This window comes from Daucus carota, chromosome 1 (assembly GCF_001625215.2).
Source record: "Daucus carota subsp. sativus chromosome 1, DH1 v3.0, whole genome shotgun sequence".
Lineage (NCBI taxonomy): Eukaryota > Viridiplantae > Streptophyta > Magnoliopsida > Apiales > Apiaceae > Daucus > Daucus carota.
The window spans coordinates 7119233-7140573 of record NC_030381.2 but is presented as its reverse complement, the minus strand read 5'-3'; the positions used below and the strand labels follow the sequence as shown (position 1 = coordinate 7140573).

The 21341-nt window shown below is 34.8% G+C and overlaps 1 protein-coding gene across 7 annotated transcripts; it reads right to left on the bottom strand.

Annotated features, from left to right (window-relative positions):
• Window positions 1–1897: 1897 nt before the first annotated feature.
• On the bottom strand, window positions 1898–11641 carry LOC108204841 (membrane-anchored ubiquitin-fold protein 3). 7 transcript variants are annotated; one of them, XM_017374477.2, is made up of 5 exons: window positions 11483–11641; window positions 11161–11381; window positions 5152–5221; window positions 4418–4582; window positions 1898–2272 (listed from the first exon to the last, which is right to left on the bottom strand). In XM_017374477.2, the coding sequence occupies exons 2-5, from the start codon at window positions 11248–11250 to the stop codon at window positions 2220–2222; spliced, it is 378 nt and encodes a 125-aa protein (XP_017229966.1). In that variant the 5' UTR covers window positions 11251–11381; window positions 11483–11641; the 3' UTR covers window positions 1898–2219. The 7 variants fall into 7 exon arrangements, with proteins under 7 accessions (XP_017229966.1, XP_017229969.1, XP_017229967.1 ...); XM_017374480.2 differs by having other exon boundaries at window positions 5170–5221; XM_017374478.2 differs by having other exon boundaries at window positions 11161–11372; window positions 11483–11637.
• Between the last annotated feature and the right edge of the window lie 9700 nt (window positions 11642–21341).

The following is a 21341-nucleotide window of genomic DNA, read 5'->3' as shown; positions in this document are numbered from 1 at the left end:
AAACTCATTCTAAAAACTTAATTCGAAAAATTAGTACGTAAATGTGAAATATTTATCACAACGAATCGATAAGTCCTTAATTTAAGGAGTAGCTAAATAAGCCTATAATAGTAAGTATGAATCATGCACTAACCTGTAACTATTGAAACAGACCTATAGTTAGCTAGGCAGCCATATGCAGGATTACAGGTGACCTTTGATAGGATGGTCTTCTCACAAGGTACTATATGCTTTTGCAATATGTTAGCAGAGCTAATTTCTAGCAGTTAGTTTGAAGTATTGCAACATGCGCATGTTGGGTGTGCACTGTGCTAGTTTCATTTGTCAATTATCATCGTGGAAGTTGTTCTCGTTTCTCTTTTCTAATCTGAATTTGTATCTGCTGAGTGTAATAATTAGGGGTGGCAATTTCAGATAACGGGTCGTGTTCGTGTCAGCAATCGGGTCGATTTCGAGTCAAGATAAAATCATTTAAAATTGAATAAAACTGAAATTTGAAGTTATTAGAAATGAATTCTAATTTCGGGTCATTTCGAATCAATTTCGGATCAATCGGGTGATTTTCGGGTCACTTTCGTGTTTCTGTCTCAGTAAATTTTGTTTCGGGTTGGGTCGGATTCGTGTCGGGTTTCGGGTCGTGTCTGATATTGTTCCGTCCTCTCCATGCCAACTTGCCAAGGCAAAGTTGCTCTTACTTCCAAAATTTATTTCTAACATTTGTTTTTACAGGCTTCATAGTTTATCAAGTTAGATTATCGTGACATTTTCCCCTGATTGAAAAAGAATTCACTGATGTGTCGTAAATAGTTACAAAAAAATATAATATTTTTTATTTGTTTTCTGATTATAACTAAAACACGTTTGAATATTCTCATTATTTGACGTGATTAATTATTAAATATTCAATAAAATGTCCAATAATAATAATATATCAATCCAACACATCTATTAATTGCTTAAACACCTATTTTTTGAAAAATACATACATTTTAAGAAAATATATCTTCAAATAAAATTAAATAGTTAAACAATAAATATTACACTCTATCGTGGAACAAGAACAGATATCTACCGTGGAACAAAAACCAAAATTCACTATTTTTTTATGGTTCTCCGTGTCTTGTGCTAAGAACTACATTATAATATTGTATTATATTTATAATAAAAACTAATTACTCCCCATTTTCAACTGTTCGACACACATTTTAATGCTCTTATAAAATATAGTTCCATAACTTATTTTTGAGATTTTCTTTTTTTGAATAAAAATATAACATCCAAACTTTAATTCAAAAAAAAAATAATAAAAAATAAATTACACAACTACACTTTACAGGAGCATTAGAGTCCGTGCCGCGTCCCCGTCCCCCAATGTATACAATTCAGGGGGACGGAGGGAGTATAATTACCAAAGTAGAAAAGGTAAGAGAAATAGAATAAAAGAAAATGGAATTTAAGAAGTTAATTAAACTTATATTTGAAAATGTGATATATTTCAGAGCTAAATTTAAAATAAGATCTGCCATTTTAGCACCAAAAGATGACAAGATTTGAAGCTAAATCTTCAAGACATGCTTGCACCAAGATTATTTTTTAGCGTTAAATTATAACAATAATTTCATCTATTATTATATGAGAACATTGGGCTTCTTAAAATATTCATTTTTATTATTATATGAGAAGAAAAACAGCAATGACATTTTATGGTTATAACTTATAATCCTGTGAATTGTTTCAACCCCATTGGATTAGCTCCACAGATGTTCTGTCGGACCACGACTTGAGTTCTAAGATGAGCGCTGGTGTTTCCTACCTCTTCCTAACCCTTTTGACTTGTACATGTTAGATTTTTGTCAGAACTACTAATATTGTACATTAAAAATAAACAGAACACATGTTTAACAAAACATTATAATATTATATTACTATATGCCACGAAGAAGCAGAACAGCATCTGGGAGTGTGGCTTGGCTTGAAAACCCCTCTTATATGTACAAGCTAATGCAAGCCTTCAAAGAATTTAAAACCTCTTCTGAACTCTGGTACACAGAAAAGAGCAAATGCTGCAACTACGGCTTTACATAGGGTATAACACGTTACGCTCTCAAACAATTATGAAAACTGACGTATGGTACTTTCCACATATTATTGTTTTCGACAAATATTCATAGCCCGGGTAATTCCAAGAACCGAAGATATTATGATACCTGTATACTTCCCTACATTATGGTACATGCACAGTTTTTCTGAGGAGCCTCGTCAATCTTCTTTTCTGTTCAGATTAAAATAAACAGGGGCAATAAATAAAGGTGAAAGCATAAACACTAGATAAAACGTATGCTAATCCACATAACTATCAGTATGTGATGAAGCCCCACAAAGAGCTCTAGATCACAAAAAGAAAAAAGGAGGTAGAGGTTCTATATTTGCAGGTTCCTGTGAAAACATTTTGGAACCTTGAACCCAAATATTTCACATGTTCATAATGCACCAACAATTCACTGGACACTACTATTCTGGCAATAACTAGAGCTGTTCACGAACCGAGCCGAGCCGAGTTTTGACCGAACCGAGCCGAGCTTTAATTTTTTTTCTGACGAGCCGAGCCGAGCCGAGCTTTTTAATCGAACAAAAATTGTGTTCAAGCTCGGCTCGTTAACTAACGAGCCGAACACGAGCTTGTTCGCGAACAAATACGAGCCGAGTCGAGTCGAGTCGAGCCAGAAAAAAAATAAGGACAAACCGCTAGTTGACTCTTAAAATAGCTAACCTAATAATTTCAATTTTTTTGAAACTTTGTTTATATCACTAAAATGTATATATGTTAACATCCATACAGTTGGATCGGTAAAAAATATTTTTTAAAATATTGAAACACTAAATTAGGATTAAACACTAGTTAGCGGTACTAGTCAAACTTCTACTTGCCTGTTAAAAACCAAATAAAATTATTATTTCCTAAAATTTTGTTTACATCACTAAAATATATATATATATTATGTTGAATTCTGAGTCCAATAACATATATAAATTATAAAAAAACCCCGAAAATATTACATTTTTTCGAGCTTTAACGAGCCGAACTCGAGCCGAACGAGCTCGAGCCGAGCTCGAGCCGAACATACTAAAAGCTCGGCTCGAGCTCGTTTACTTAACGAACAATTTTTTGTGTTCGAGCTCGAGCTCGTTAACTTAACGAGCCGAGCCGAACGAGCTCTTAACGAGCCGAGCTCGAGCTTGTTCGCGAACAGCTCGGTTCGTTAAACAGCCCTAGCAATAACTGATCACTGATGGAGACAAGAAAACGAACCTAGCATTTGCGTATAATATATAAACAGAAAACACCACATAATACCAATTTTCACACTACATACCATATGAATTGGACCTGGTGTGTGAAAACTGGTGTAATACGAGTGTTGCTAGTGATTCAAGCTTCAATTTGACTACTTGAACCTTAAGTTAATATATCACTAACACCTTCAAAATTGCTTCGATCCGTATGATCATGAACCCTAGTTTTATGATTATATCGCCTTTAGAATCTTTTTCACCGAACTTAGATAAAAAAACTCAAAAAGTTAAGTGACTTTTCCCCAGGGGCCTATTTATTTTTACATATGTTTTGCGACTTTGACGGGTCTAATTACTAAAACTTATATTAGTGGGGCTAATAAAAACATACAAGCCTTTTAATATATTTGCAACCTATGATTGTAACACAAATGTATCTCTAGAATAAAATTTAAATATAAACCAGAAATAAGATATTAAAATAAATGATAAGAAAATTAATATTAAAAATACCCGTGCACAAGATATAAGCTAGTTAGGTAACTTCGCAATTGATACAAAATAGCCTAGGTGTCGGCTAACTTGTCTAGGCATCACTTAGCCTACCCCATTAAAATCAGGCAAGCCAGATACCTATCTAATTTTGACCGTCTTTCCGCCTAGGCAATGCCTTGACAACAATGCACCTACCAAGTACCAAGAATGATATGCAATACTTCTGCGCTCTTATAATTAACTTTACAGAAAAAAGATGTTAGGGTTATTGCACACTGAATGTACTTATGCATGCATCAGCACACTTGCCATAATATACCAATATCATTAATTTTACAGGGGAGCAACAATTTTCCTATATGTAAGTTGCAAACTTGCAATTACTGTGGGACAACACAACAATATTCATAGGATATATGAGATTTAATTTTGATAGAATCACAGCAGATAGACAAGTAGAATTATGAGAGTAGATGGCACAAGCGTAAAATAATATTCTACAAAAAATGAAGTAGAAAAAACTTGGTGCTACCAAATCAAACAATTAAATTCCACATAGGGACAAACAAAATATGAAAAGAGATAAAACAATGTCAAATATTACACTACAATGACGAGACAAGATTACCTGTTTTCACTTTTGCTAGTGAAGGTTGTACAACAGCATGCATTGTAATGAGCCCAAGCTCCCCAAAAGACATTTTGCACTGTGAAACAGTCTTGCTGTTTTCCAAAATTTTCCCACTACTTATCAATTTGACATCATTTGCAACCTTGGGTGCAATTTTTTTATCTAGGAGAAAAACATACAGTTAGAATGACAAATTTTTTTGTTTAAAAGCTTAAAACACATATTATTCCCTTTGAATTCATATCTTTCATGATTTAAGAAACTAATGTTGATCTCTAAAGCACTTCAGGCAAGGTTATGAGTCTTATGAAACTATACATGGAAGTCATTTTGTTGTTTTTTTAAAGAGACTGTCAAGTATCAAATTTATCAGAAAAATATTTTTATGTAAATGATTGTAGAGAAGATATTAGATGCAGTAATGTACATATATATTGATACATAAAATGAAGTATATGGCAATAAGAACGTGTTTTGGGATAATAATATTATAATCGTCAATAACTACTAGTCTGAACTACTACCCTCAATCCCTCATACATCTGCACTCAGCAAAGAAGTCCAATCTTAAAATTGATAGATAAAATTATTTAAACACTATCTAATTCTATTCAAATAAAAGTTCCCGACTCAATTTCTTTGTATATACAAAATATACTCATATATAATTAAGTGTACAAGAAAAATCACAATAAACTAAGGCTTCTGAATGCAGACAAAGACGAATTTACAAGAATTTAGAGCCAGACATGGAGCGGCTGTGTCTTTAAGTATTAAAGCATAGTTCGTCGACTCCATGACCTGACATACAGAGGAAGAATTTCAATTCCAACATTTATTTTTGCAAAATTTATTAAAAATAAACCTATCTCAAAAAATGTAATCAACTTAAATATCATGTTAGAGAAATTTGCATTACATCGACTAATCACTACCAAAACTGAAGCAAAAACTTTTAAATTTCATTAACACCTTAGGAACCCTGGTCATTTACCTAATGTAATTGCAAGTATGTTTTAGCTAATTGGAGTAAAAATTTCACAAGTAGAGCTTCAATCTGTTAACAAAGTTGATATCTATAAAACAATTATCGAAAAGATTAATGCAACATTTATAAAAACACAGATGCTTAAATTTGGTAAATCTGAAGCAATTGTGGACATAAAAATAGAACTTCAGAGTAAAGTCAAAGTGTAAATTTTGTTTTTAGCTTCAAAGGTGCAAAAGTGTGACTAGTGGCAGCTAATAATGAAGAATCCAGAATCTTTGAGTTGTCTCAAGTCTACTTTGCAGCTGCTCGTAATTATTCCTGCTTAAATATGTGTTACAACACTAAGTCACTTACCTGTACATTGCATCTTCTAATTATATACTAATATTCCTAACTAATTTACTACAGTACTAGTTAATTTTTTCTGTTTTTTGCCAAATCAGAAAATGACCCTTTGGTTTATAGAGCCTGAATTTTCTATTTAACAAACAAATACTCCAGGTCCAACAGAGATCTATGCAAAATCTTTTGCCTCATAAGAGGCCTGGCCATCTACGTTTAGTGCTATTATGACTAACAAGAATACTTGTTATAGCACTAATAACAAGGGATCAAGTTAAAAACAGTTACATAAATGAATGGTTGGATAAAGTAAAAGTTATGCTTTCTCAAACATAGTTTGATCAACACAATTAGATTTGTTATACTTACATTGTTACATATGATTGTTTAGAAGCATAAGGTTTCTTGGAAGAGTAATAGTCCATTTTCTCTCTGCTTTTGCCACACTAGTGGCGACAGTCACTATCACTTTTATTACAAGCACAGGTAACACAAGAAGCCAGTGATTTATGACTTCAAATAGATGAAGCAATATGACAATTATGGTATTATTTTTGAATTTTTCTTGAAAAGTGCCTGTGCAATGTAAGGATAGCTACCAGTGGTACAGATGGCTGGGTCGGTAACCATGCTGAGTAGCTGGAGCAACTAATGTATTTCTCATGGTTTACTCCTTTGTACGTGTTTTTGTATGTGTTTTATAGAGTTTCATTGTTAAGAACAGCTAGTTAACAAGAGAAGTAAAGAAGATAGGCAGAGATTAAGAGAGATTCATGAAGAAACAGAGCATTAATGAGGGATAAGATCAGCATAGAGACTTTAGAGAGAGAAAGTAAATTCAGTTATTGAGAGAAAAAAGTCATGGAGTGAATTCCTTTTTATATTTAACATGACAGAAATGTACAGGATTCACAAGAGCTTATACACACCTTAACCAACTAGGGACTGAAATGACACATTACCCATACTATTACTACACTACTTGCTAATGACACAATACTGATACTATTACTAATGCTAGCATCATGACAAATCCGTCCTTCAGAACAAACATGTCCTCATGGTTGAGTTGAAGCCTCAGACTGATCACCCTGGACATTATTCTCCTCATGCCTCCAGGACAGAGAATCAGCAACTTGACTGTCAGCCCCTCCTCTATACAAAATGGTGTAGTCGTAAGCCCCTTCTCATCCATTTCTGATGCAGAAGATTGGTAATCTTCTGTTCTGCCAGAAATCTTAAAGCCCAATGGATTTGTTTTGATGAGAACGTGCTTATTCATCCAATATGGAGTCCATTCCTTTACAGCTGTCACCACTATCATGAATTCCTTCCCATAAGTGGAGATAGCTTGTCCCATTATTCCCAAAGCCTTGCTGAAATAGGCCTAGAACAGCTCCAATGCCAGTGTTGCAAGCATCTGACTCCACAATAAACTCTTTGAGTAAAATAATCTGGTAGTCTAAGGACTGGAGTAGTAGTCTTAGCTTGCTTTAATTGTTAAAAAGCTGCAGAAGCCTGTTTATACCAGAGTAAATAATCTTTTTTAGCAAATAGTTAAAAGCTTTGCAATATACATTGCATTTGACAAATTTTCTATAGTATCAATTTAATCCTAGAAAACCTCTTGGAGCCTTCAAACTCTGAGGTTCAGGCCAAGAAATCTTTTTTGCTATCCACTGCCACCCCTTGCTTAGAAATGATAAGCCCTGAGTAAGCCATCTCAGCTGTCATGAACTCAAATTTGGATTTCTTGGCATATAGCTGCTGTTGTCTCATGATCTTAAAGACTTGTTCCAAATATTGTAGATGGTCCTGTGCAGTCTGAGTAGATCAAAATATCATTAAAGTGAGCTTCCCAAGACAGCTTCCAAACACCTTGTTCATTAACATCTCGAAGGTGACAGGGGCATTAGTGAGGCCAAAAGGCATTACAGTAAACTCATAATGCCCCAAGTATGTTCTAAAAGTTGTTCTCTATCCTTTTAGTTCATTGTAGAACTATGTTCTTGAAGTGACGCCAAGAATACTCGTGTTGATTCCACCACATAAATAAAAATATTGAACCACTTTCCTAGCTCTGGCAGCTTTCGACAAACTGAGCAGCTGTCATTTGTTCCTAGGTTGCCATTGTTCTGAATTCCTCTCAGAGTGATGTGTTTATTCAGATGAAAAAATTGCATTCGCAATTGTTTATAGTCAAAGGTGACTTCGCCAAGAGATCCTAGCCAATCCACCCCCAAAACAAGGTCATAAGAGCAACTCCAACCATATTAATTATATTTGTCCTAGGTGTACATATATTAGAGGATTAGTCTTAATATTTATAATCAAGCTCCAGGGGGACTCCCTATCCCCTATAATTTTTAGGGGAGAGAAAATTAGACCCCCGGTTTAGGAGAGAGAAAATGAAACCCCTTGCTTAAGGAAGATAAAAGCAATTCCCTGTAATGCCACCTCATCAGTATTTCCATATAATACAACATATATCTGCTCCAAACCTCCTCCCCAGTACATATATTACCTAAAATATTAAATTATATTGATTTTAAATTATAAGCAACAAATATAGGTAACACCATTGGAGTAAATCAATTTTTTAATTCCCTATATTTTAGGTTACTTTTATTTTATTATATTTTAGGGATGCAAAATAGGGGTTTCCCTCTAAGATGATCTAACTGCCCATACGTAAGGTTCTAAAACTACCCATATGTAAGGTTCTAACTGTTGTCTGAAACTGATAATTACCAACTTTCCTAGTAAACCCTTGACAATCATATTGGCTGTAATTTCCATTGGCCATCATGTGGTGTTGTTTTGACCAACACACGCTTAGTTTGAACAGTTGTTTTCTCATCTATGAAGCTGTGGGTGCTGCCTCCATCTACCTATATAGAGAAACTCTTGTTCTTCTTCTCTCCCTGCAGGACTATAGTCAGACTCCCGTCCCCCTTCAATGGCATGTACAGAAACTTCCACATGATTTACACATTATTTACATCTGTTAAAACCTCAGCTGTAACTTTCTCACCCTGAACATACTCTTGTTTAAGTGTCTCCTCCAAAGTCTATTCAAACTATCTGGTTTCGAGAGTCAACAGATTTGCTTTGCCAGTGGTCTCCTCCTTAGAATGACTATCATACTTGCCCTGCAGTTCTAACTTCCTGGAACTTTGCACTGTGGGAATGTGATTTTTGGCTTTATTGAAAGCTTGATTTGGTTAAGTAGGCTCCAGTAACTTCATAGCTTGTTGAACTTCCCTGCAACCCACTTAGAAAAAAAAATCTATGAAATAGTCCTCAGTGAGGGAGGGTATCTTTATTTTTAACTGCTCCATACATCTTTAGAACAGACTAAATACTCTTCCACTATACTCTGCTTGAGTTGTTTAAATTTTCATAAAGCTAAATCCCGCTCCATCATTCCAAACCTTGCTACCAACTGCTTTGAAAACATAATCCAATCAGACTTCGGACCATTAATAAGTGTGAACTTGATACCATGACTATGCCTCTCCTTCGAAGTGCATTACACAATTGCTACTTTCTTGTGGCGGCTCAACCCCAAAAATCACTAAGTACTACTCACAATCCTGTAGCCAATCCTCCACAGTAACTCTGCACTGACCTCCAATTCCCTCTTACCAGTATGCCCTTGAAATTTATCCTACCAACCAGTAGAATTCACAAATCCTTCTCCAACCTTCAGTGTTGCGAGAGAAACTCCAGCATCTTCTGCTTAGCTAAATCTATGGTGGCTTCCAACCCTGCAACTGCATACCAGTCCTTTCTCTGCATACCGTTGGATATGCAATACAGCCTCATTGAAAGCCCTATCCCCTTCTTCATATACTATATTCTCCATTCCTCCAATCCACTACAGCTCTCTTACAAAAATAGTCCTTCATAGGCAATTACACAAACAGTTTTACTTCCCAAAATCATACACAAACTCAGTTCTCTAATTTCTACTCCAACAACAAAAGTATATATATGATTCACCTTCACAGCTCAGTTTACTAACACAAATAGCAATTCCACAATATTCCACATATAAATAGTAATACTAAATCCAATTCACCAAATCAGACCTAAACGGCTAAACTCTACTATTTTTGTTTTCTCCTTCAACCTCTGTAAGTATATGCTAATTAAGTAACGATAGTGAATCAAAAGGAAACAACACGAACTAGTACTGAATTCAACAAAACTACAAGATAGACTCTGAAACAGAGCACGTGAATTGTACTGAGCAAATTATGAACTTGCAGCTGCTATTACTACACTTATAGGCTCGCTCAGCTCGGACTGATGTGCACAAAATGATTGGAGCAGTTATTGATTGAATTTTGAAGCTCTGATACCAATTTTGTCATGGTTCACTCCTTTTGTAAGTGTTTTGATGTTTCACAAAGTTCAAGTGTCAAGAACAGATAAGAAGAGATTAGAGATGAGATCAAGAGACAAACAGAGAGGAAATGAGAGGGATAGAGATCAGAATATAGAGAGAAGCATAGAAACCCTAGAAAGAGAAAGTAGATTCGGTTATAAAGAGAAAAATATTGGAATGAAAATATTTTTCATATTCAACATAACAGTCAAACCTTAACTAACTAGGGACCTCAGATTGGAGGTATCAAGAAGAGCCAGTAATCTTCTGCAAAGTCGTTCAATTCTTTTATAAACCCAGAATGCTGATTATCGAAATTAATAATATTAATAGTGAAGCTTAATAAAAGATCTCCACTACACATGAGACACCCCAACGCTCAAAAACACCATCACATATAAAGTAACACCATCTCCTGCTTTGTGCTGTTACCAAAACTCTTAAGATTCTAGTGAAACTCGATTAATTTGAATTTTACATCAGCTCCATGGCTAAATTAGAAAGGAAGGATTGGGGGGTGAGGGACGGGGATTTGCTGGACCGTCCACTTGTTAATATTTATTGTTTATAATGAACTCATTAATACAGAAATTTTTAATACTCAAAGAACTTTGCACAGTCTCACAAACATCGAAAGTGGGATACAAAAGAATCAAGCTTTTAAAATTTGATACATAATCCTAATGAAGGTGAATGCGGATCCCCGGGTACTGTACATGTAATCACTGACACACAAAAAACAAGGAAAGACCTTTACACTGATATATCAAGCATGGAAACACCAACATAATGACACTCAATATATGAAATTTTGCAAGCATAAGACACATATACTTGATATGCTTATTTAAAATACTAAGTCCCAAATCTTTATGCAGGAGATGCGCCTTAGAAGCTAAAATGTACATAAAAACTGATAAAAGGCATTCACATAAATTAGAAAATACGAGTTTGCATAAACTAACAGAGTAGCGAAAACTAAATACACGAAGAATATATGGAGGAAGCGGCAACCTTTAGGCCAATCGGAAACGACTCTGTCCTTGAGAGTAGCCACAGTTGACGAGGGTGAATATCGAAATGGACCAATATCCGTTCCATCATAAATTCGGAATTTTAGTTGTATCAACTCTTCTTCCGGCATTTGCATTCAAATCAATCAAAATATATTTAAATATTTATCGCACTCTAACTCCCTCGTCTCCAAGTGCTGCTTATCAAAATACCTACTACAACTAGAAAGATTAATCAAACAATTATAATCGATATTTAATCGAATAAATACTATATCAGAACACAAGAGAACACAAGATTAACAAAACAAGCGGATACATACCTGTGCGATGCAGCCTATAAGCAAAACCCAAAACGGCTTATGAGTTAGGGTTTGAATAAGTAATTGAGAGAAGAAGCTATGGCCGATCTTGTTTGACCAACTTAGCGCGTCTTCGTTTCTGCTGCTCACGCTTTTTTTTTTTTTTTTTTTTTTTTTTTTTTTTTTTTTTTTTTTTTTTTTTTTTTCTTCTTCAAATTAATATTTGTAAAATAAAATAAATTTGCGGCGAATTATAGAAATTATATAAATGATTCAAAATTAATATTTGTAGAATAAAATAAATTTTATATCATAAACATCTCGATGCAATACTAATATTAACATTTAAAATTGCAAAATCGGACTATAATTCATGAGTAAAAAAATGATAATAAATTTTTATATGTAATTAACGATTTAAAGTACGACGAATCTTAATTTTAGTTGGGTTTTGTTTTTAAAGTAATCATGTTCTTATGAAAGGAACTCCTCGGTCAAGATCTTGCCGAACCTGCTCGTTGAGATTTATTCTCATTTTCAAAAAAAAAAAAAAAAAAAAAAAAAAAGTAATCATGTTCTTGAGTAATATTGTCATTAACTTTTCCAAACATTACTTTTTAGACATATACACCACTTCCTGCATATAAAAAACATACGTCTATTTAATAAAATTGATTGATGATATCTAGCCATATACATCGATCGCCCAATAAAACATATAGTAAGCTTGCATACAACAACAAATACGTCCGATGAACAAAACAAATATTATAAAAGAATAACCAACAAACATATATCACTAACGTTAGTTAATTTATTGACCCTTTCATCCATCAATATCATGTCAATAGTATATTCTTCTCCCATGTTTGGATTTGTCAACTTTCACATCCGACAAACTCTTACTCTTGTCAATCAATCATCTCTATCGTCATTCAAAAGATTTATCATAATGTAACTCATTATTGTATTAGACGGAGAAGATAAATAGGCAAACAAAATTGTTTATAAAGCATATTTGCCCCCTCACCGTATGTGTAGAATGGTAGTTTCTCAAGATAAAACGGGTTATGATGTCATTGCATCGAACGGCACCACTAGCGAGTCTACAGGGGTATTAATAGATGCAGAAAGATTTGTGTGCTACTATTTTTCATAATTAAATAATCAAAAATAGAATCAAATTAAAAAAAACTTGCAAGCTCTATATTAGGGTTGTGGTATTGAGAGAGAGAGGGTATGTTGTGTTTAGATGATCCAAAACCCTCCAACTTATAGGTGTATTTATAGGTGCAAAGAAACTTGTGTGCTACTCTTTTCCATAATTAAATAATCTGAAATAGAATCAGATTAAAAAACTTGCAAGTTATTATATTCCATAAATAATCTGAAACAGAATTAGATTAAAAAACTTGCAAGCTATTATATTCCATAAATAATCTGAAATAGAATCAGATTAATTAATGCCAAGATATATACCATATCAATTAATCTGAAACAAAAAAAAGTAATTTTTATTTTTGATATTTTTCATCCAAAAATTCCAGAAAATTAGAAAAATAGAACGGAGCGATGTGAGAGGCGCCACCTACACGCCCCTCGCTTCTCCTTTATATAAGTATATTGATTTAGCACAATAATATTTTAAAAAATAAATTTATCAAAAAATAAGTCATATAATAATATATAGATTTATCAAAATGGGTCAGGATCAAATACAGACCTACTCTTTCTCCACCATCTCCGTATTTTCCCTACCCCGTCCCCAATCTTTTTTCGAAGATCTCTCCCTCAATCTCTTGAACTTGAGCTTTGTCGTAGATTTTAATATTGTTAAAACTAGATATAGTTGTTGATATAGGTATAGAAATTGATGATTTATGTTGTACAAATAAGTGATATTCGTCTTAAAAATTAGTGATTTTCGCTTTACAAATTAGTGATTTTCGCTTTATAAATTAGTGATATTCATGAACTTCAGAGCAGAAACTCACATTTGTTTTGTTTCAAAACGGAAATCATCTGTAAACGAGAATATCATATTTCAAAACAGATAAATTTTGCTCAAAACACCAATAACACGATGTAATAGCACCTTGGAATCGAAGAAAGAGAATGTGGATTTGTGTTAATATGTAAGAGTTTTGTATGTATAGTTCGTGTATATTATGTTATTGTAGGGGCATCGGTTTTAATTGTAATGGGCTGGGCTTACAAATGTGTGGGTTGGGTTGTAGTTTTTAGTTTGTAGATTAAGATGGTTTGTAGTAGAATAAGACTTTATCAAAATAATTTATCTAGCTTTATATATTATTTAAGTGGCAATTAACGAGAATGAGACCAGAAATCAGGCGTGACAGATTGATTATACCCATGTTTAAGACATAATTATAGAAAAACTTTTGTTTGATTTATTTATTATATTTATATTATTGAACAAACATTGTTCAATGCGTTGATATAATAATTACACTTATAAATTGTACTTGTCATTTCTTTATGATTCATATTAATAATAACTTTTAGATTAGTTAATTTACATAGAAAATATTAAATATTGTTAGTTAATTAGTGAACGTAAAATACATTTATGTGAGTTATATTGTGACGCCCCCGGCCCGGGATGACCTCAGAAACCCGACCCGGGGATGCCAAACAAACTAACCAACTTAATATATGCTTACACCACCTTAACAACACTTAATAATATAAAGTTCTTACAACGTCTTCAAGTTCGTAACAAAAGATTACATCACAAGCTCCTAACTTAAACACAAACACAAGCATATTACACTAGCATCTTCCTTTACTTGCTACAAGCCTCTCGTTGTCACTAAAACCTTAGCTCATCACATTCTTATCCTTTCCAGAACATCCTTCTCCAAAATTCTTTCCTGAGAAAGTTAGTGACATAAAAGAGTGAGCTCATAAAGCTCAGTAAGCATATATTGTACGATTCAACTGAGGTTTACCCAAGAAACTAAAACAATCTTTCGATAAAATAATCATCAAGAATTTATCCATATCATCAAAGGTTCATCACAGCAAAATAGTTCACATAAGATTAAAACCGAGTATTCAAGCATGATTAGTTCATCAATTCATCAAGTTGGGATCCCGGCCAGCTAAACAATCGGTTTAGCTTTACTTCCAATAAGGAAGCATCATCATCAGTTCATCAAATATCAATGCAAGAATACCCGTTTTTCATCAATAAAATACCATTCCAAAATCAAATCATCATTTAAATATTAAAACATCAACAGTGAATAAGTACAGTATATACTTACAGTGCACAATGTCCTAATTTATGTCTCAAGTCCAACAACTTCGTCCCCTAAAATATTCACACATTTATTTTATTATTATCGAGTCACGCTTATAATAAATCCCCAATAACTACTAATTAAATCAAATAATAAGAATAATAAAATTATAAATAACAAATAAAACTATGAAAATAATAAGTCAGGAGACTTACTAGTTTTAGGCTGAGAGCTTCCTATTTAATAAGTTAGTTAGGGATGTGTTTATATAAGGAAAGATATCACTTCTCTTTTATTTCCTCTCGATGTGGTACAATGAAATTGGTTTTAGGAAAACTTGGCGTCGGGGTGACGCTGTCTTAACTTATATTTTATTCTTTTAATAACCAGGCCTTTGGTTATATTCATGAGGGTGTTTTATTGTGTTCTCAATGTGATACAAGAGTAAAGAACAAAAGAAAAGAATTTCTAAGGAGCTAGCAAGGTGCCAATGAATTCACAAGTTACTCATGACTTGCTAAGATCCACAAGTTCTTGCTAATCAAAGCTTTAGCTTTTACTATATATTCTCAAAATCCTTCTTTTCTCTTTTCAATGTGGGTTGAGAGTTTCCTATTTACTCTACAAGCTACCACTATCCCACATTGATTTGATATTGGAGCTAACTCCCCCCCAACATCTATAAAAACTCACTTAGCTCATTTGTATACTTAAGAAGGTTCAACACTTTCTACCCAAGAAAGTTCACCCCCTTTTCCTTTGCTTAAATTGCTTAAATAAAGCCAAATAAATCAGTTTTAATATTTTATATAAAGAGAAATACATAAATTTCTCATAAGAATGTACAAAATCAAGTTATATGGTTTTACCAAAAACTTGACAAAGTCCCACATCGGAAAAATATTAGAGATGTGCCATCTCTTTTTCTATATAACAAGATTATGAGGCCCATATTAAAAGCAAACCAAGTAAGAAAATAATTAAGACAAACTTACTTGGTTTTGGACTATATTAGTCCCACATCGAGGTGATATAATAGATCTATCATCTCTTGCTCTATATATCTCGGGGCCATCAAACCCATAGTAAAAGTATAAACCAACTAGGACTTGTTGGTTTAATTTTGGACATTTCTATTTGTCCCACATCGAGAAGGTATAGAATGCCTCTCCTTCTCAACTCTATATAATACTATAATCAAGTCTACTTGGTTAAATACTTAAAGGGTACTAACTAACCCCTTCCCATAATGGAAAGTTGGTGTAAAGCATAATGTAACGTAAATGTAATTCGATAACTCAACACATCAAAAGACAGGAAACAATACATAAGTATAATACAGGAATCTACAGGTTGGAGATTCGATACGAACAGTCAAAGACAATCAAGATATCTGAGACGAGCATCCGTCCACTGAAAGAAGTTCATTGATATGTTCAAGCCTCAGTGAAGAATAAAGTTCAATATGTTTCTGCTATCAAGATTGCCTGAAGATCAAGTATCAAAGACCAGAAGATTCCAGTATATTTAATTTGATTATTTATAATCAAATTTATCGAAGCAACATCTAACCCGGAATGACTGATCAAGTATATTATCAAGCAAAGAATTCAAGGGATTATTTCAGTTCGAGTCGTTCGTGAACCAGACCAGTGCACAGGACGTCAGGACGTACGAAAGTATTCAATGGATTCGATCAACGAATTAATTGATCAAGTCAATCGAGCTGCTCCAGGATTTATTGCCAAAGGAAATTATTAATTAGATATATATATATATATATTAATTGTGAATTATTTGAGTTTAAATAATTCAAGTAATTAACTTAACACAATTAATTGTATATATATGTATATTTAATTATTGCACAAATGAAAGACCTGTAAAAATGTCTAAGTACATCACAGGGAACTCAGTTGCATTTAGGCGCAAACTTTGACCATGAAAAGTCAAAGCTTGCGCTTCATACAAATGCACAAGACTTATGTGCTAGAATTTCTAAGTATGATACAGGGACACAGGGGAACCGCTCTTGAGCGCAACCTTTGACCAAGTCAAAGGTTGCGACTACAAAAGTTCATCTAGCGCAAGTTCACTTAAAAGTTTCTAAGTCACAGGGGTTCACTTCCTGAAGGGGCGCAAAGTTTGACTATGTCAAAGCGCAAGGTTTGACTTAGTCAAAACTTGCGCTTGACAATCAACTCTGTTTTGTGGCTAAGTGGAAATGTACACTCATCCTCCTGTATGGCGCAACCATTGACTAAAGTGGCGCCAAGTTTGACCACAGGTGTGTATACATGCATTTTGGGGCGCAACTTTGATATATATATATATACTCACATATATGTATATGAAAGTGGCGCCACTCCTAATACATTCTGTGTTAGATTTATTTTTGTAAATCTAAGTCGTCCTGGACGAACTCGTTAACCATGGTTAGTTGTTGGAAAGTCTATAAATAGAGGTTGATGTTTTCATTTGAAAACAACTACACACTTTGTAAGTGCACACACTATACACATTCTCGAGAGTTCAATTAGAAGATCATATTTATCGAGAGTTTGTAATAGAGTGATTGTAGTCTCTGCAGCCGACACTTGTGTTGGAATTTGTAGCACCCGAGGATTATTTCTAATATAAGAATATTCCCCGACTTGCTGGAGTTATTTATTTACGATTGATTTAACATGGACTGAAACAAGATTATCCGCAATTAAATTAAATCGAAGAAATTGGTAAGACGTATTCAACCCCCCCCCTTCTACGTCTGATTGGACCTAACAATTGGTATCAGAGCTTAGCTGATCGATATACAGATCTGAGATCCGTAACCAATCTGAAAAGCTAGCTGTCCGTACAATCGTAATTTTATCTGATAACAATGTCGACACACAAGTTAGGAATCAAAGTACCTCCATTTGACAAGGATGACTACAACAACTGGAAGATGAAGATGTTGCTGTACATCAGAGTTGCTAATCCCATGTTCATTGGGATTCTGGAAAATGGTCCATTTGTGCCTATGAAGATTATTCCTGAATCTGTTGAAAATGGTGTTCGTATTCCACAGAAGTCTGTTCCCAAAGAGAAGAGTGAATACACTGACACTGATAAGGAATATGTTGCACAAGATCATAATCTGCAACTCATAATTGTTGAATCAATGACCAAGACAATGACACATCTGATACTAAGTCTCAAAACTTCAAAGCAGATGTGGGACACTATTGAGGCATTGATGGAGGGATCTGAAGAAGTCAGGGAAAACAGATACGATATGCTAATTGCCAGATATGAAGCATTTCAGGCAATACCTGGAGAGAACATTTCTCAAATCTACGAGAGGTTCATGTTGTTACTGAATGAACTCACCCTGCATGGAAAGACTTATCCACAGAAAGAGATTAACAGAAAGTTCTCATTTGTGATGCCACCCCATCTAGTTGTAAAGACAGAGACCATCCGAGAAAGAAGCGACTTCAGGACTATGACTTTGGAAAAGCTGTTTGGAAAACTGAAGACGTTTGAGATGGAACTTGAACAGAGAAAGATCATATATGGTGGTGGATCAACAGAATCCAAGAGTATGGCCTTACAGAAGACCACTGCACTGATTGCTGATCAACCATACTTTGGTTATCAACAATTAGTTGAATATGGTATCAATGATCACACTGTTGCTCAGAGTGATTGTTCATCCATCAAAGCTGACTATCCTTCTACCATTACTGAGATTGTAGAAGCTGAAGTTGATGAAGTTTCTGAAGAACCGGAGGATGAGTTCTACACTCAAGAAGAGCTGGAGCAGCTGGAAGATAAGTCAATGGCTTATATGGCTGCAAGGTTCAAGCATATCAAGTTCAGAAAGAACCCCCGGTACAAGAAAACTTCAGGGAACAAGTTTCAGAGTAAAGGAGGATACTCAGGCTCAGGGTCAAAGACTACTGGCAGTTTCAAACCAAACATGTATGACAAGAGCAAGGTCAGGTGCTACAACTGCAATGACTTAGGGCACTTTGCAACGGAGTGCAGGAAACCCAAAGCAGCTCCTGTCAGAAGCAACTCATATGATAAGAAGAATTCTTATGAGGATCTGAAGAAAGAGAATGAGAAGCTGAAAGCTAAGTTGGAAGCAATGGTGGCCAAGCACAAAGGAAAGGCTTACATTGCTGAGGGAAAAAGCTGGGATGACACAGATTCTGATGATGAACCTGTCCAGAGCAATTATGCATTTGCATTAATGGCTGACACTGTCGAGGAATCTCCATCTCAGGTATCTCCTGAAATTTCTGTTGATGACATGACTACTGCTGATTATAAAAAGACTATAAATGAACTAGGTCAAGAGATGTATAACTTGCACACTAGTTTATTAGCCTCAGAATCAGATAACTGTAGTCTTTCTCTAAAGATAGCTAAACTTGAAGAAAGAGTAGATGAATTGGCTTTAGAGAAACTCATGAACACTAACCTTAAAGATAGAATTGAATATCTAGAGAATAAGGAGAAGTGTAGTGCAGAAATTGAGGAGTCCCTTAGGTCTCAAATTGCTGACCTAGAAACTAAGCTTAGGGCCTATCAGAATTCTGCCTTTCTACAGAAAGAGATCTTGGATAGTCAAAGGGTTGATAAGAAGGTTGCTATTGGCCTTGACTATAGTTCTTTGGAAAGAGCTAAAAGAAAGAAAAGAAAAGAGAATGAAGGCATATTTGTTTCAGCAGGAACTGAGAATGCTCCTGAAGGAACAAATATACCTAAAATTCTGAAGAACACCAAGACCCCTATCTTTAGAATGGCACAAACAGAACCTCTGATAGAAGAAGATCTTGTAATCAAGGAAGAGTTGAAAAATGAGGAAGTTGTTAAGCCTCAAGTAAAACAGGAATCACAAGATGTACCTTCTAATTCCAATGTCAGAGATGACTCAGATAAAACTGGATTAGGAAGTACTAGTTCCAACAAAAAGAAGAACAACAGGAATGGCAAGTTAGATCCTAAGAACTCCAACTCTAGGAATTCTAATGCTAGAAAGGTTTGTAATAACTGCAATTCTACTAATCATCTTACTCATGCATGTAAAGTGATTAAAGTAGATAATTCTGTTTCTAGCATGCCAAATATTGTTAACATGAATGCTGTTCATTTGCCATGTGGTAGAGTAGGTTGCATGCAATGTGCTATGAATATGATGTCTGCATGCTTTACCATGTTGAATGCATCTTTTTCTGCACCATCTGCCATGAATATGAATATGCCTGCACCTTCTGTTGCCCCTGTGGCAAAGACTGCTAGTCCTTCTAAGAAGAAGGAAACTCCCAACTCCAAGTCTAAAAGCACTTCTGCTAAGACTAAAAAGGAGAAGAGTCCAGTCACCCCTGAACAAGCACATGTTAAACCAGTTTCTGTTGATAATCCTGTTTCTACTAAATCACCTGGACCCAAGAACGTCTGGGTACCAAAGAAAGTTTAATCCATTTGTGAATGCAGGGCACAGGAAGGAAAAGAAAAGTTGTGTGGGTTCTTGATAGTGGTTGTTCAAGACACATGACTGGAGAAAAGTCCCTGCTCACAGATGTGGTAATGAGAACCGGCCCAATTGTAATCTTTGGAGATGACAGCAAAGGTTTTACAACGGGATATGGTAAGCTGAAAGTTGGAAATGTCATAATTGAAGATATCTCTCTGGTGGAAGGACTCAAGCACAATTTACTGAGTATCAGTCAGTTCTGTGACAAAGGATACGATGTAATCTTTCAGAAGGAAGTTTGCTTAATCCAGAACCGGAAGAACAAGGATCTTACACTCCGTGGTGTAAGAAAATCAAGTTTGTTTATAGCCGACATAGACTCAGCAAGTAAGGGGGAGGTCAAGTGTTTCTACACCAAGGCCTCTGCTGATGATAGTTGGTTATGGCATCGGAAGCTCTCACACTTGAACTTTAAGACTATGAACTCTTTAGTTAAAAGGGAACTTGTGAGAGGATTGCCACAGAAAGAATTCTGTCAAGAAGGACTCTGTGATGCATGTGAAAAAGGGAAGTCAAAGAAAGCATCACACAGGAGCAAAGGCATGACTGACATTGGTTCACCCCTTCAACTGATTCATATGGATCTGTTTGGACCAGTCAACATTCCTTCTATATCAAGGAAAAGATATGCTCTTGTGATCGTCGATGACTACTCAAAATACACATGGGTATTATTCTTACATTCAAAGGATGAAGCAGCACTCGTCATCATTGATCATATCAAGAAGATTGAAAAGGAAGCAGATCTACCAGTAAGGGCAATCAGATCAGATAATGGAACAGAATTTCGTAATGCTGTTCTTAATGACTTCTGTACTGATAAGGGCATCTCTCGTCAGTATTCAGCTCCAAGGACTCCACAACAAAATGGTGTCGTAGAAAGGAAGAACAGAACCTTGATTGAAGCAGCAAGGACAATGATTAGTCAATCAAGACTTCCAATCTATTTCTGGGCTGAAGCTGTAAGCACTGCTTGCTACACTCAAAATCGTACCCTGATTAACAAGGATTTGGATAAGACTCCTTATGAAGTAATGGCCAACAGAAAACCATCACTGAGTTACTTTCATGTGTTTGGTGCAAAATG